General features: G+C 47.4%; 1 protein-coding gene across 1 annotated transcript in view; it reads right to left on the minus strand.

Annotated features, from left to right (window-relative positions):
* si:dkey-91m11.5 (PH_BCR_vertebrate and RhoGAP_Bcr domain-containing protein) overlaps positions 1 to 15,133 on the minus strand; it is a 373,564-nt gene that overhangs the window by 185,838 nt on the left and 172,593 nt on the right. The window contains exons 5-7 of the mRNA XM_038794107.1: positions 3,895 to 4,002; positions 1,527 to 1,587; positions 1,100 to 1,152 (exon numbers count right to left, since the gene is read on the minus strand). Of these exons, the coding sequence (XP_038650035.1) occupies positions 1,100 to 1,152; positions 1,527 to 1,587; positions 3,895 to 4,002 (222 nt within the window). The remainder of the gene's footprint in view (positions 1 to 1,099; positions 1,153 to 1,526; positions 1,588 to 3,894; positions 4,003 to 15,133) is intronic.

Here is a 15,133-nt window from a genome sequence, read left to right on the forward strand (position 1 = left end):
ACTGAGTACCGTTTCGGTCCCCTTATTTGTTGAGGGATGTAGTTGCAGTAGAGGCAGTTCAGAGGAGGTTTGCTAGATTGATTCAAGAGATATGGGGTTTGTCTTCATAGAATCATAGAATTTACAGTGCAGAAGGAAGCCATTTGGCCCATCGAGTCTGCTCCAGCCCTTACAAAGAGCACCCTACTGAAGCCCACATATCTATCCTGTCCCCATAATCCAGTAACCCCAACTTAACATTTTCTGGGCACTAAAGGCAATTTAGCATGGCCAATTCACCTAACCCACACATCTTTGGACTGTGGGAGGAAACCAGAGCACCTAGAGGAAACCAAGCAGACACGGGGAGAACGTGCAGACTCCGCACAGACAGTGACCCAACCGGGAATCGAACCTGGGACCCTGGAGCATTGAAGCAACTGTGCTAACCACTATGCTACCGTGCTGCCCATGTCTTATGAAGAGAGATTGAGCAGTTTAGTTCTATACTCTCTCGAATACAATAGAATGAGACGAGATCTAATTGAGGTATATAAACTGATAAGCAGTATTGACAAAAGAGACGTAGAGTGGATGGAGAACGGGCAAGAAATGAAGTTGAGGCTGAGGAGATCAGCCATGATCATATTTAATGGGGAAGTAGGCTCGAGGGGCTGAATTGCCTACTCCTGTCCCTGGTTCTTACGCAATGGAATGCTGGTCTTTATATCTAGAGGATTAGGATTTATGCTCTAAAAATTAGAAGCAGACCTTTCAGGGGGGAAATTAGCAAACACTTCTACACACAAAGGGTGGTGGAATCAGGACTCTCTTTCATAAATGGCAATTGATGCAAGATCAATTATTAATTTTAAATCTGAGGCTGATTGATTTTTGTGAATTTTACTAACAAAACATGCCAGTGTATTATTTCTCACTATCTGCCTAACTCGATGAACAGTTACGGTGCCTGATCATTACACATACCGTACATTTGTCCAAAATTATTTCTGTTCATAGCTGTACTCATTCTCTAATGGCTATCACTAACTGGAAATAACATGAAGTAATGACATGGATTGACATATGAGCAAATTATTGTCAGAACTGCTTTACTTACATGGAGAACAAGAGTGCTCCGGGTGACACGGTCAACAGGCTTATATAAAAGAGCTGGAGAAAGAGAGAACAACAGTGAATTAAGCAAGATACTCAAAACAGGCACACTTGAGAAAACATCCTTCAAATACAATTTCTCAGATCTATTTTACTTCATACTTCTAGTTTTTATCAATACTTGGTTCTCCAAATTCACCCCTCCTGTAACTGGAATACCATTTCATAGCCATTGATATCCTTGGATCCACAGTGATTATTTTCCTACCTGACTCATTTCTGTAGCTTACTATTTGAGGGTTAGAAGATTTGAGGGAATCAAAGTAACTGGGTTTCAGAACTCTTCCAATAACAAAATTACATTTTAATAATCATTAAAGTTGGTTTTCCACTTGTTTTCCTCAGCAACAATAAAAATTGGAATACCCTACCTTCTAGAGAGTTCTTTGTGTTTTGATCTTTTAGGTCTTTTGTACTCCTGACCTTTAAATTCTGAAAAATAAGGATATGCATTTAACAGTTAAATGGAAGAGCATTAGAAGATGGGAAGAGAATTAATGTGAGAAAGAAAAATGGCGACCAGAACTGGAAACGTGAACAATAATGCACGAGAAGGATGAAATAAAAACAAAATACAATTTCAATTTATAAGTGGATTTCTTACGCCATTGTTCACAAAGATACACTTCTAAAAACCATCATAGACTTACTTTTTGTGGAGAACTCATATCCAACCTGCAGCAGGTAACACATATACTACATACGTACCAGGCAATGATAATTTTGAAAAAGAGAAAGCATTGCCCTCTCCTCTGAGCATTCATAGGCACTACCATTGCCAGGTTTGTGCCCATTAACATCTTAGGGGCCAACCATGACAAGAAGCTAAATAGGACCATATCAACACAGTATTTACAACTACAGTACAGAATTGGGTGCCAATTTGGGAATCTGGTGCAGAGGGAAAAGGATAGAGCAATTCTTTCCTCTTGTAGTGGTCTGTGCAACAGGTTAATATTTAATTTCATCTATCTACAAAGTAAACTAGATTGACTAAGTAAAACACAGAAAAGGCTTAGTTGATTGAATGCATGTATCAATTACGTAAATTAATAAAACAGGCTTGTATTGGGATCGCAGTGCAGGTGCTGAATCCAAATGCAGCATATCGAAAGCAATGCGTTCTTAGGCACCCAGATCTGCAGTGTCTATAATTCAGGGTTTTTGAGCTGGAGTTAAAGGTGCAGAAATTGTGGGGCCATCAAGGAGAAGAAGAGTTACCCTGGATGCTTAGAGGCTGTCACATCCCTTAGGTGAGGGTGGTACAGGTCTGGTTCGTGGCCAAGGGTGAGAGGGGGTGACTGTGATGCTGTCCACATTTTCTGATTGAGTAGTGATTTCATTTAGTGAGTAGAGTCTAACACACACACCTCAACGCTTCTATTCCCCACAATCCCTGGCCTTGCTGACAGGCCCAGGCCCAGGTCCCAGTCACTCCATGGCCTCAATAACTGGTCTTTTGATAATGGGAAGAGGGGAGTGGGGTGTTGTGGACAGATAGGGGTGGGGGTGAAGAAGCAGCAATCTAATTGGAGAGGGTGGGAGCCAGCATGGGGGCGGGTGGTGGTGGCGGAGGGAGTCAGCAGCCGATGGGACCTATCCTGCGCTGTCATTGAATATACTTTAGGCTTAGATAGACAAGTGTTTCGTCTCAGGGAATCAGGTGATATGAGGAACAAACAAAATCAGCAGTGAGCATACTGAGTTGCAGTGCAGGCACGATGGGCCTTATGATCTTCTTCTGCTACTGTTTCTTATGTTCATAGAAGGATGAGGGCAGCAGATGCATGGAATCACGACGACTTTCAAGCTCCCCTTCGAGTTACACATCATCGCATTAGTATTAGATTGCTCTACTCTAACTTATACATACACGAGGCGCGATCGAACTGCCACGCTGTGCCTGAAAAGCAACGCGCTATGCAACGTAGCCGATAGAAGCTCGGAGACTCGTCTTGCAACGCCTCGCGAGTTCCAAAGCAATCTCGCGAGACGCTGCGATATGAATCCTGCCCATTGAGGGTGGGATCACGTTTTGGCAAATCTGAATATTAAAGTGAGACACATAGTCTCACTCAGATCGAGTTTCCTGAGGTACTCGAGGCATTGGGATTTATCCCCTTCATCTCGTAGACTTCGGGTGAGTGCTGCTCAGCACTGGTCTTCACTAATGTGGTCCAGATGGAACGGCATTCGTGGGTGTTTCCATGGGGATCATAGGCCCCCCCAGGTGAATGCCCTTCGGGCAGGGTGGTACCCTGGCACTGCTGGTGCCACTCAGGCACTGCCAGGGTACTATGTTGGGGGTGCCAAGCTGACATTTTTCATATGATGGTGTTCGGGCCAGGGGTGCCCTGCTGGGTGCTTTGGGGGGGGGGGGGGGGGGGAGGAGAGAGAGAGAAAAAAACTCGTAGTGAGTTGGGGCTTGAGGGGGGGAAGGTTGGTGGTCGCACGGGGGTTCCAAAGATTGGGATCTCTTGCTACGCTGTGGCCTTCCGCTGTGAGCGCTGGGAAATATGCAGCTAAACGGATTCACCATGGGACTTTGTTCCCATTTCATTACATTGCGCCCATGGTGTCTCATTTTGTGTTAGATACTTGTTTCTCTCAGTCATCCTCTCTTCTCTCAACAGCACTGTCTCAAGTACATACATCATGCACTCCTTACCAACTTTTTAATGTACTTGAATGGCCATTATTTCAATTAACATTTGTCTAATTAATAGTTGACAATAATACCTCTGATATTTCCGAAAACTGTGTGTTGGCTTGACAGCACTTCTCTGCTGTCTCTACAGCGACTTCATAATTATCTACGAATGCTCTGTACACCCCAAGCTGGCTGGCCTGGAAAATATACACATGAAGTGAACACATAAGTCGGCACAATTTTAAAAAGTTCTATCTGCCAGTTAGAATGAAAGAGTGCGCACTTATTTAGGATATCTCAAAGCACTTCACAGTCAATGAATTTCTCTAATAAAAACAGAAAATTCCAGAAATACTCAGCAGGTCAGACAGTATCTGGGCGAGAGAGAAACAGAGTTAACTTTTTAAGCTGATGACTGTTCATAGATAGAAGATCCCATAGCAATATTTCAAAGAAGAACAGAGGAGTTACCATGGTGTTCTGGGCAATATTTACCCCTCAATTCACAAAACATCTTAAAAAAAGATTATCTGATCATTATCACAGATCTGTTTGAAGGATCTTTACCATGCGGAAGTTGGATGCTGCATTTCCTGCATGACAACAGTGACTGCATTTCAAAAAGTACTTAACTTGCTTTGAAGATGTTCAGTTATTGTGAAAACCATTCTATAAATGGAGGTCTTACTTTTTTTTCCTTTTTACAACCACTCCAGTTCTGTTGGGAAATATGGCAGCCAATGAATGCACAGCAAGATCCAGAAACAGTAAATTAGATGAATGACCAATTGATCTGTATTGGCAGTGTCGGTTGAGGAATAAATGTTGGCCCAACACCAAGAGAGCTCTCCACCTAACCAGAATGACGTGGCCCAATATTACATCTGAGAGAATGCAGCACACTGTTGTACTGAACTGTCAGCCGAGATGATCACCACCAAAATGTATGACACAACAGTTAGGTTATTGGTATGGAACTTGCCAAAGACCTTTGAAATAAAGCATCACCCAGGATTGAAAGTAATTTTTTGAAGAGTTTCCGAAGGGTAGGTTGGTCTTCAATATGGTCTTCTTAGGAAGGACTGTGAGCAACACAATCAACATCCTTGTGGATCATACCAGATTTTTTAAAAGTGAGAATTTAATTTTGTCTCGATTTCTGTTTTTTAAAGAACTTTTTTATAAGCTCACGAAATGTAGTATCTATAATATATAAAGGCTTTCCACTACAGTGTCACACACTTAAGAGTCATAGAGGTTTACAGCATGAAAACAAGTCCTTTGGCCCAACTTGTCCATGCATCCAGTTTTTACCAAGCTAGTCCCAATTGCCCACATTTGACCCATAACCCACTATGCCCAGCTTTCCTATATAACTATCTAAATGCTTTTTAAAATACAAATTAGTACTATGGAGCCCCTCATACTCACCTGCTTCTCATAGGATGTGGCTTCCTCCGTCATCTCACTCCCTCGCCCCATCCACCCAATGACCCCCATCCCCCGACCCCAATCACCATGCCCCACCCTCCTAGGGTCTGATTTACATCACTCCAGGGTGATGGGCCAATGTCGGCGCTGTCAGCGGGTCAATATTCAAGGCAGGAGTGTGATGATAACCCTCTGTGAGCTGAGTTCTGGTGATCTTCAATCAATGCTATAGTCGGACTCCTGCCTGTTTGCTGACAGCACGCTCACCCCCATCAGATCCAGGACCACTGTGCCCGGGGGGGGGGGGGGGGGCTGGGGCCGGTTAGGGCAAATTGGGGAGTGTGGTACAGTCCGGCTCATAGTGCGGAATAACGTGACAGAGGCTTCACATGTCTCGGGTGTCAAGTGTTTCAATAACAGGTGGCACGGTGGTGCAGTGGCTGGCACTGCTGCCTCATGGCGAGAGGACCCAGGTCCGGTCCCAGCCCCGGGTTGCTGTCCGTGTGGAGTTTGCACATTCTCCCTTTGCCTGCGTGGCTCTCAACCCTACGGCCCAGGAGATGTATAGCGTGGGTCGACTGGCCATGCTAAAATTGCCTGTTAATTGTAAAAACAAATAATTGGATACTAAATTTTTTTACATTCTTTAAAAGTAAAGTATTTTAACGGTGTATAATCGTGACCTTAACTGTTCCTAGCTCCCGAAGGTGCCAGACCCTTTCCACCCCAGTACCCTCTCAGCAATCCTCAATTTTCTTAGCCTTCTGTGCTCTGCCACTATGTCTGGGTGTATCCCCAGGATGCACATCAGAGATGGAGCCTGCCAGCCTATGAAGCCCCTAGCAGGCATCCTCTAGAGGGCCTGGAGCCGGAGGGCCCCGGCCACCTTGGCCGTGGCACATGCCTTGCCGTGCCACCCTGTTCCATCCACTGATCCCAAGATGCATCGTTGTCAGGTTGGGGGGGTGACGGAAGACACGGACGACTCAGGAGAGCTGGTGATTGCCATTGTCTTCCCGTAGGGCAGCTCCAGGTCATCCTCCAGCACTCCCTCCTCCCAGTCGATACCCGTAGGGCCATGGGGGTCACCTTGGGATGGAGGGGCAGCTGTATTGAGCTCCAGAGGTCTCTTTTTGAGCTCAGCTCGCCTTGGCAGGAAATCTGCTAAAGTGCGGCCTTGACAGGTTGCAGCCGCCGAGGAAACACCTCGCCAAACGCGCCCGAAAGCGGACTTTGATTTAATTTTACTGAATTAAGCCCTCTAACACTGAAAGCTATAGTTCACTATTTGTCTACTAGAGAACTTGTCAAAGGTTTTAGAAAAATAGTCTCTTCTCTGTGCTCTGAAAATACAACTCCTCCTTTACACAAGGTTGTTAATTCAGATTAAGCAAGGCCAAATTTTCTTAAGGACTTCAGATGATAGGCTAAAGACAATAAAAAGCAACAAAATGATTAAAAGTATAATAGAACTATACTGATCCTTTCTAAAATGCAGGACTAAGATTTGGCTTTAGAAATACAACAAGAATGATGAGAGAAACTACCAACAGCCGAGGGAAGAAAATGAACAGAACTTGGTGCTTGCTAGAGGTCATTTTTGACACTATCCACCACAAAATTATGATTTAAAAATATGAGGGTGCGCTTATATGCAATTTACCCAGAACAGTTATGAGATGTGTGTATAGGATGCCAGGTTGTAGAAAATTCCAAATTTCTAATAATTAGCGTGTGATGGGTAATAATTACACGGATCCGGAAACACCCAGTTACACTGAAAATATTCGACCTTGGATATCCATCTGCCTCTAAAAAGACCACAACACTTTGGCTTTGGAGCAGCAGCTGTGTGATGCTAGTTTAGCTACTGCACACAGCTGTCCTGAATTACAGTGAACTTTGGTCAGCTGTGTTTGACATTCTATGGTAATCTTGGATTAAAAAGGTCTGATACACATGATTAGCACACAAGGTTGCACTGCAACTGTAGACAGCTGCAGTTAACAGATGTACAATTTTTTTTTAGGTTATTTCCGCAACTGCCAATGTAGAAATTGTGTGCTTAAATCCTATTTGTTTTAGATTACAATTGCTCAGAATCCATTGTAAACTGATTAAAATCATAGCATTATTCTGTGTTTTAAGCAAACAGTTGAAATCTGGTTTTTCAGGTTCACAGTGAGTTCACTGATCACCCATTGCGGAAGATCACAGACTATAACTTTTGTTTCGGAATCATCCCACGTACTGTGGAAAAATTAATAGAACAGATGCGATATCACCTAAAAAGTAAACTTGGCCCTAAGTTTCAGCTTAGTGAGTTTTGATAGGTCCTCTTTGATCAGCTACATGGAGTCTGCACATCCTCCCCGTGTGTGCGTGGGTTTCCTCCGGGTGCTCCTGTTTCCTCCCACAGTCCAAAGATGTGCAGGTTAGGTGGATTGGCCATGATAAATTGCCCTTAGTGTCCAAAATTTCCCTTAGTGTTGGGTGGGGTTACTGGGTTATGGGGTTACTGGGTTATGGGGATAGGTTGGAGTTGTTGACCTTGGGTAGGGTGCTCTTTCCAAGAGCCGGTGCAGACTCGATGGGCTGAATGGCCTCCTTCTGCACTGTAAATTTTATGAAACAAGTAGATAACTGCGTGGATGCACTTCTCTCATCTCTGGAAGGGATTGCAAGAAGGGGGCATGAAAAAAGTATTAAAAATGTAATAAGACACCAATGTAAAGGCCTTTAGGGGCTTATTCATGAGGAATGACACTGAAAGGGTCACTGGTTGCTTAAATTTGAGATGCTTTACACACCAGAGTAATTTGAGATAGACCGGGCACTTCTGAGCTTCAGAAATGATGGCCGTGGACCCATTTGTGAGTATTGTGCAACACAAAGGGAGGAATGCTCTGATCGGGTAGCCATTATCCTGCAGGATAGCTTGATGCACCCTATTTCAGCATCATGCACAGGCCTATTTACAAGATTGCTGGTAGATAACGGTAAAGTGACCATAGTCCTAGATGACCATAGGTTGCTTTCTCCTTTGAGGGAGAAAGCTGACTGGCGGTGATTTAACCTGAGGATCACCACATCTCAGGCAAGGTTGAATGAATGAAATGAATAAATGAATGAATGAAAATCGCTTATTGTCACATGTAGGTTTCAAATGAAGTTACTGTGAAAAGCCCCTAGTCGCCACATTCCGGCGAGTGTTCGGAGAGGCTGAGATGTCGGGCCTTCATGAATAACCTCACTTGGCTAGTCAGCAGGTTTGTGTTGCAGAGCAAGGCCAGCAGCACGGGTTCAATTCCCGTATCGGCTGTGGGATTGCTGGTAAGACTGATATTGCAGCGTGTAGGACTGTCGGAATCCTAACATGTATAGTGACCAGTGAAGGTAAGCCTGCGGTAGAACTTGTAGAGAACCAATTAGCAGATATCTCAACTAGCATGTCGAAGAAAGGGAACACGTTAAACTGCTCCATTTCAAAGGTGGATTTGAGCATGGGATGGAGCACATTAATGTATGTAAGGAATGTTTTACATGCAGTTTCTGATTTAGAGCAAACATATAATCTACATATTGGAAACATGCAACGGGTAGGAGGTTAGGGGCTATTCCATTGAAAACGCATTCCTCATGGAAACTAACAAGAGCTGGATCTAAAGTGGAGCCTTTGGCAACACCATGTATTTGGGCATACCGAGTATAATTAAAACAGAACGTGATTGCATACGAGTTGCTAACTTCAGAAGTTATATGAATACAGATTCAGAAAATTGCGAAGCATTTAGATTGTCATAGATGTTTATGGCTTCCTTTTCTTAGCCATAGAGTCATACAGCACAGCACATCTAAATGCTTCTCAAACATCATGAAGGTTTCTCTGCCTCCACCACCCTTTCAGGCAGCAAGTTCCAAACTCCCACCACCCTCTGGGTAGAAAAAGCTTTTCCTCACAACCCCTCCCCTCCTGCTCCTGACCTTAAATCTATGCCCCCTGGTCACTGATCCTTCCACCAAGGGAAAAGGTTCCTGCGACCTACTCTATCTATACCCTCATAATTTTTTTTACATCTCAATCATATCCTCCCTCAGTCTCCTCTGCTCCAAGGAAAACAATCCAAGTCTATCCAATCTTTCTTCATAACAAAAACTCTCCAGCCCAGGCAACATCCTGGTAAATCTCCTCTGCACCCTTTCCAGTGCTATCACATTCCTCCTATAATGTGGATTCCACAACTGCACACAATACTCTAAGCTGTGGCCGAACCAACACTTTAAACAGTTCCAGCATAACACCCCTGTTCTTAAACTCTATGCCTTGGCTAATAAAGGCAAGTATACCATATTCCTTCTTAACCTCGGAATCCATCTGCTCTGCGACCTTAAGTGACTGGTGTACATGCACACCAAGGGCCCTCTGATCCTCAGTGCTTCTGATCCTCTGTGCTACCCAGGGATTTGCCATGTATTCCCTTGCTTTGTTTGTCCTGCTCAAGTGCATCACCTCATATCTATTTGGATTGGAATTCCATTTGCCACTGATCAGCTAACCTGACCAGCCCGTCTATATCCTCCAGTAATCAAAGGTCAGCCTCCTCACTATTTACACCCCCATCAATTTAGTATCATCCGCAAGATTTTTTTAAAAATTTTTATGTTGCCATTTTCAATTTTACAAATAAACTTTGCACCTGATATTTACAGTTTATGCAGTTCTTGTGTACATATAATCTTCCTTGATATTTCCTCTCCCCCCTCCCATCTCCCGCACAATCCCCCCCCCTCCCTTCTGACCTCTCCTTGGCACGTCCTGCGTGTTCTGTCCCAGATCATCCGGAAGCTTACTGATCAACCCTCCTAGATTCATACCTAAATCATTTATATAAACCATAAACAGCAAGGATCCCAACACCGGTCCCTGCGGGACCTCATTGGACCCAGGCTTCCAGTCAGAAAACACCCCTTGACCATCACCCTCTGCTTCCTGCCACCCAGCCAATTTTGGATCCAATTTGCCAAATTATGTTGGAAACCATGGGCTCTTATCTTCGCTATCAGTCTCATATGTGGCACCTTATCAAAAGCCTTGCTAGAGTCCAAGTCGACTATGTCAAATGCATTTCCCTCATCTATACATCTGGTCACCGTTTTGAAAAATTCAATCAAGTTGGTCAGACATGACCTCCCCTTAACAAAACTATGCTGACTGTTCTTGATTAATACTCCTCTCTCCAAATGCAGATTAATTCTGTCTCTCACGATTACTTGCAATGGTTTCCCCACCACTGAGGTTAGACTGATTGGCTTGTAGTTTCCCGGTTTATCCCTTCCACCCTTCTTGAATAATGGTATCACATTGACTGTCCTCCAGTCCTTCGGCACCTCTCCTGTGGCCAGAGAGGAATTGAAAACTATTGCCAGCGCCCCTGCTATTTCCTCACATGCGTCGTTCAACAGCCTGGGATACATTTCATTTGGCCCTGGAGATTTGCCTACTTTGAAGCCTGCGGGACCACTCAGAATCTCCTTTCTGTCTATGTTTATCTCTTTAATTTCATTACAGTCCTTTTCCCTGATTTCTATACCCACAGTGTCCCTCTCACGAGTGAAGACAAAGTATACATTTAGAACCCTCCCTACATCCAGTAGTTAAGAAAACTAGATAAATTAAGAGAAATGTCCAAGAAGTCTGCAGTTAAGTGAACAGAGATCAAGATAATGTTCAGAAGAATTCAAGAAAAAGTAAACAAAGTGTTCTGAGTTAAAGAAACAATTGCAGTAACCAGATCTAAAGTGGGACAACAGCCTTCAAGGGTAAAGCAAACATCTGATGCCATTTTAACGCAGCCTGAGAATCGGCAGTTAAAACAATTGTGAGCGACTTCCGGTTGCGGCTATGACCAGCTAAGTCGCACATTTGGCAGCTCCTGCGACAAAGGTGTTTAAGGGCCGATTGGAGGGCCCCGACGGTACTGTAAAGACGAATCCCGGTGGGGGAAGGCTCCCTGAGGAGAGTGAGACCAACTTGATGGTCGGTACTCGGAGAGGGGCGACAAAAAAAGCGGCAGCAGCTCCCCAAAAAAAGCGGGGGAAGAGGACCAAAATGGCGGCCGGTGGCGCACTAGAAGATTGGAGAAAATGGGCGGAGGAGCAGCAGGCCGCTCTCCTCCGGTGTTTTACGGAGCTGAAAGTGGAACTCTTAGAGTCCATGAACGCGACGACCACAAGGCTGATGGGGGCCCAGGCGACCCAAGAGGCGTCGATAAGAGAGCTGCAGCAGGAGATGGCGGTGAGGGAGGAGGAAGCCACGGTCCTCGTGGGAAAGGTGGAGGTGCACGGGGCACTCCACCTGAAATGGCAGAGCCGCTTTGAGGAGCTGGACACGCGAATGAGGCGGAAGAACTTGAGGATCCTGGGCCTAGCAGAAGGTCTGGAGGGGCCTGATCTCCCGAAATATGTAGCGGAGATGTTGAGCTCGCTGATGGGAGAGGGGGCCGGTCCATCGCCCCTGGAGCTGGAAGAAGCATATCGGGTCATGGCTAGGCGGCCTAGGGCAAACGAGCCCCCGAGGGCGGTGCTGGTGCGGTTCCAGCGTTTCTGCGATCGGGAGAAAGTGCTGAGGTGGGCCAAGAGGGAGAAAAGCAGCAAATGGGAGAATTCGACGGTGCGGATATATCAGGACTGGAGTGCGGAGGTGGCAAAGCGGCGGGCCCAGTTTAACCGAACGAAGGCAGTGCTGCACGCAAAAAGGATCAAGTTTGGAATGCTGCAGCCAGCGCGCTTGTGGGTCACCTACAAGGACCAGCACCATTACTTTGAGACCCCAGAGGAGGCATGGACTTTTGTTCGGGAGGAAAAGCTGGACCTGAACTAGAACTTGGGAACGCCGGCGGTCGAGGCCGCCCGAGTACCCTTGACTGATCAAGTGGCCCATGTCTTTCTTAGGCCAGGTCGGAACTTGGTTTAAGTTGATGGATCGTTTGGTTTCTTTGAAACTTGTGTTATGGGGGGTTTCTTTGTTCCTTTTTATGTGTCTCTTCCCGTTGCCAACTTCCCTTAATTATTGTTGTTGTAGGGGGGGCTTTTTTACTGTTTTTTGATCTGTTCTTTAAGGGTTATGGTTACTGTTGGTTAAGTACGTTATTATTGGGTAGTTATTTAGTTATTTAGTTATGCAGGCATAGTTATGTATTTATGTATTTATTTGCGATTTGTTATTTATATTGTTATATTGTTAAGTTGGGGAGGCGGGACGGGGGGGAGCAAGTGGGTTATGCGTGTTTTCTTTTTCTCTTTTTTCTTCCTCTCGTTTTAAGGGGGCTTTGTTATCGGTGTGGATGGGGACGGGGGTGGAATTGAAGATGGCGGGGTAGGGTGTGGCCGGGCGAAAGCGCGGGCTTTCCCCTGTTTCCCGCGCGCGGGACGGAGGAGGGGGGAGGAGAGAAGAGTGGGGTGTGGCCAGCAATGGCGGTTTTTCCCGCGCTGAAGCGGGGTCAGGGAGGGATGGCAAGGGGGGGGGGGGGGGGGGGGGGGGGAGGCCCCTCCCCCCCCACATCGGGAGGAGTCGGAGTGTGGCAGGGGCAGCCGGGTCAGCGAAAACCAGCTGACTCTCGGGAGTACGATGGTGGATACACTGCGGCTAGGAGGGGTCCTAGCCGGGGGGGGGGGGATACCGGGTTGCTGCTGGAAAGGCTGAGGACGGGAAGGGAAGAACGGGAGGAGAGAGGGGGGGGGGCCATCGCCATGGGGAACGGGTTAGAAGGGGAGGGTCGACCCGGGGCGAACAGGGGACAGAACATGGCTAATAGGCAGGGGAAAGGGACGGGTCGCTCCGCGACCCGGTTGATTACTTGGAATGTGAGGGGGCTGAACGGACCGGTCAAGAGATCAAGGGTTTTTTCACACCTAAAGGGACTGCAAGCGGATGTGGCAATGTTGCAGGAGACTCACTTGAGAGTAGTAGACCAGGTGCGCCTGAGAAGGGGGTGGGTGGGACAGGTGTTCCACTCAGGCTTGGACGCAAAGAACCGGGGGGTGGCGATTTTGGTGGGAAAGAGGGTGTCGTTCGTGGCGGCGCAGGTGGTAGCAGATAAGGAGGGTAGGTACGTGATGGTGAAGGGTAGGCTGCAGGGAGAGAATGTGGTGCTGGTAAATGTATATGCCCCGAATTGGGATGACGCGGGTTTTATGAGGTGCCTGTTGGGCCTCATTCCGGGTCTGGAGGCAGGAGGCCTGATCATGGGGGGGGACTTCAACACAGTGCTCGACCCTGGGCTGGACAGATCAAGTTCCAGGACGAATAGGAGGCCGGCAGCGGCGGAGGTGCTAAGGGGGTTCATGGAGCAGATGGTGGGGGTAGACCCTTGGAGATTTGGCAGGCCAAGGGCGAGGGAGTATTCTTTTTTCTCCCACGTCCACAGGGTGTACTCCAGAATAGACTTTTTTGTACTGAGCAGGGGGCTGATTTCGAGAGTGCAGGACACGGAGTACTCGGCCATTGCGATCTCGGACCATGCACCACACTGGGTAGAGGTAGAACTGGGGGAAGCACGGGACCAGCGCCCGCTGTGGCGCCTGGATGTGGGGCTGCTGGCGGACGATGAGGTGTGCGGAAGGGTCCGGAAGGGCATTGAGAGATATCTGGGCACGAACGACACGGGCGAGGTGAAGGTGGGGGTAGTCTGGGAGGCCCTGAAAGCAGTGATCAGAGGAGAGCTGATCTCCATAAGGGCACACAGAGAAAGGAAGGAGAGGCAGGAAAGGGAGAGACTGGTGGGGGAACTTATAGAAGTGGACAGGAGATATGCGGAGACACCAGAGGAGGGGCTGTTGAGGGAGCGGCGCAGTTTACAGGCCCAGTTTGACCTACTGACCACTAGGAAGGCGGAGACGCAATGGAGAAGGGCACAGGGTGCGGTCTATGAGTACGGGGAAAAGGCGAGCAGGATGCTAGCACACCAGCTGCGCAAGCGAGATGCAGCCAGAGAGATTGGGGGAGTGAGAGAGAAGGGAGGGAACGTAGTGCAGAAGGGGCAAGAGGTGAACGGGGTCTTCAGGGATTTCTACAGGGAATTGTACCGGTCTGAGCCGCCCAGGAGGAGGGGGGGAATGGAGAACTTCCTCGATAGATTGAGGTTCCCAAAGGTCCAGGAGGAACGGGTGGAGGGGCTGGGGGCGCCGATAGAGCTGCAGGAACTAGTTAAAGGGATAGGCCAGATGCAGGCGGGGAAGGCGCCGGGGCCGGATGGGTTCCCGGTGGAATTTTATAAGAAGTATGTGGACTTGGTGGATCCAGTGCTGGTACGAGCCTTCAATGAGGCGCGAGAGGGGGGGGCTCTGCCCCCGACAATGTCACAGGCCCTGATCTCCTTGATCCTGAAGCGGGACAAAGACCCTGTACAGTGCGGGTCCTACAGGCCTATCTCCCTCTTGAATGTAGATGCCAAACTGCTGGCAAAGGTCCTGGCAACCAGAATAGAGGATTGTGTGCCAGGGGTAATCCATGAGGACCAGACGGGTTTCGTAAAGGGACGACAACTTAATACAAATGTCCGGAGGCTGTTGAATGTAATTATGATGCCAGCAGTGGAGGGGGAGGCTGAGATAGTGGTAGCACTGGATGCGGAGAAAGCATTCGATAGGGTGGAGTGGGAATACCTGTGGGAGACGCTGGAACGGTTTGGGTTTGGGGAGGGATTTATCAAGTGGGTGAAGCTGCTGTACTCGGCCCCGATGGCGAGTGTGGTTACAAACGGGAGGAGGTCGGAGTATTTTGGGCTCCATCGAGGTACCAGGCAGGGATGCCCCCTATCCCCCTTACTGTTTGCATTAGCGATCGAACCGTTGGCGATGGCACTGAGGGGTTCAGGGGGTTGGAGAGGACTGACAAGG

Source organism: Scyliorhinus canicula, chromosome 1, assembly GCF_902713615.1.
Source record: "Scyliorhinus canicula chromosome 1, sScyCan1.1, whole genome shotgun sequence".
In the NCBI taxonomy this organism is placed as follows: domain Eukaryota; kingdom Metazoa; phylum Chordata; class Chondrichthyes; order Carcharhiniformes; family Scyliorhinidae; genus Scyliorhinus; species Scyliorhinus canicula.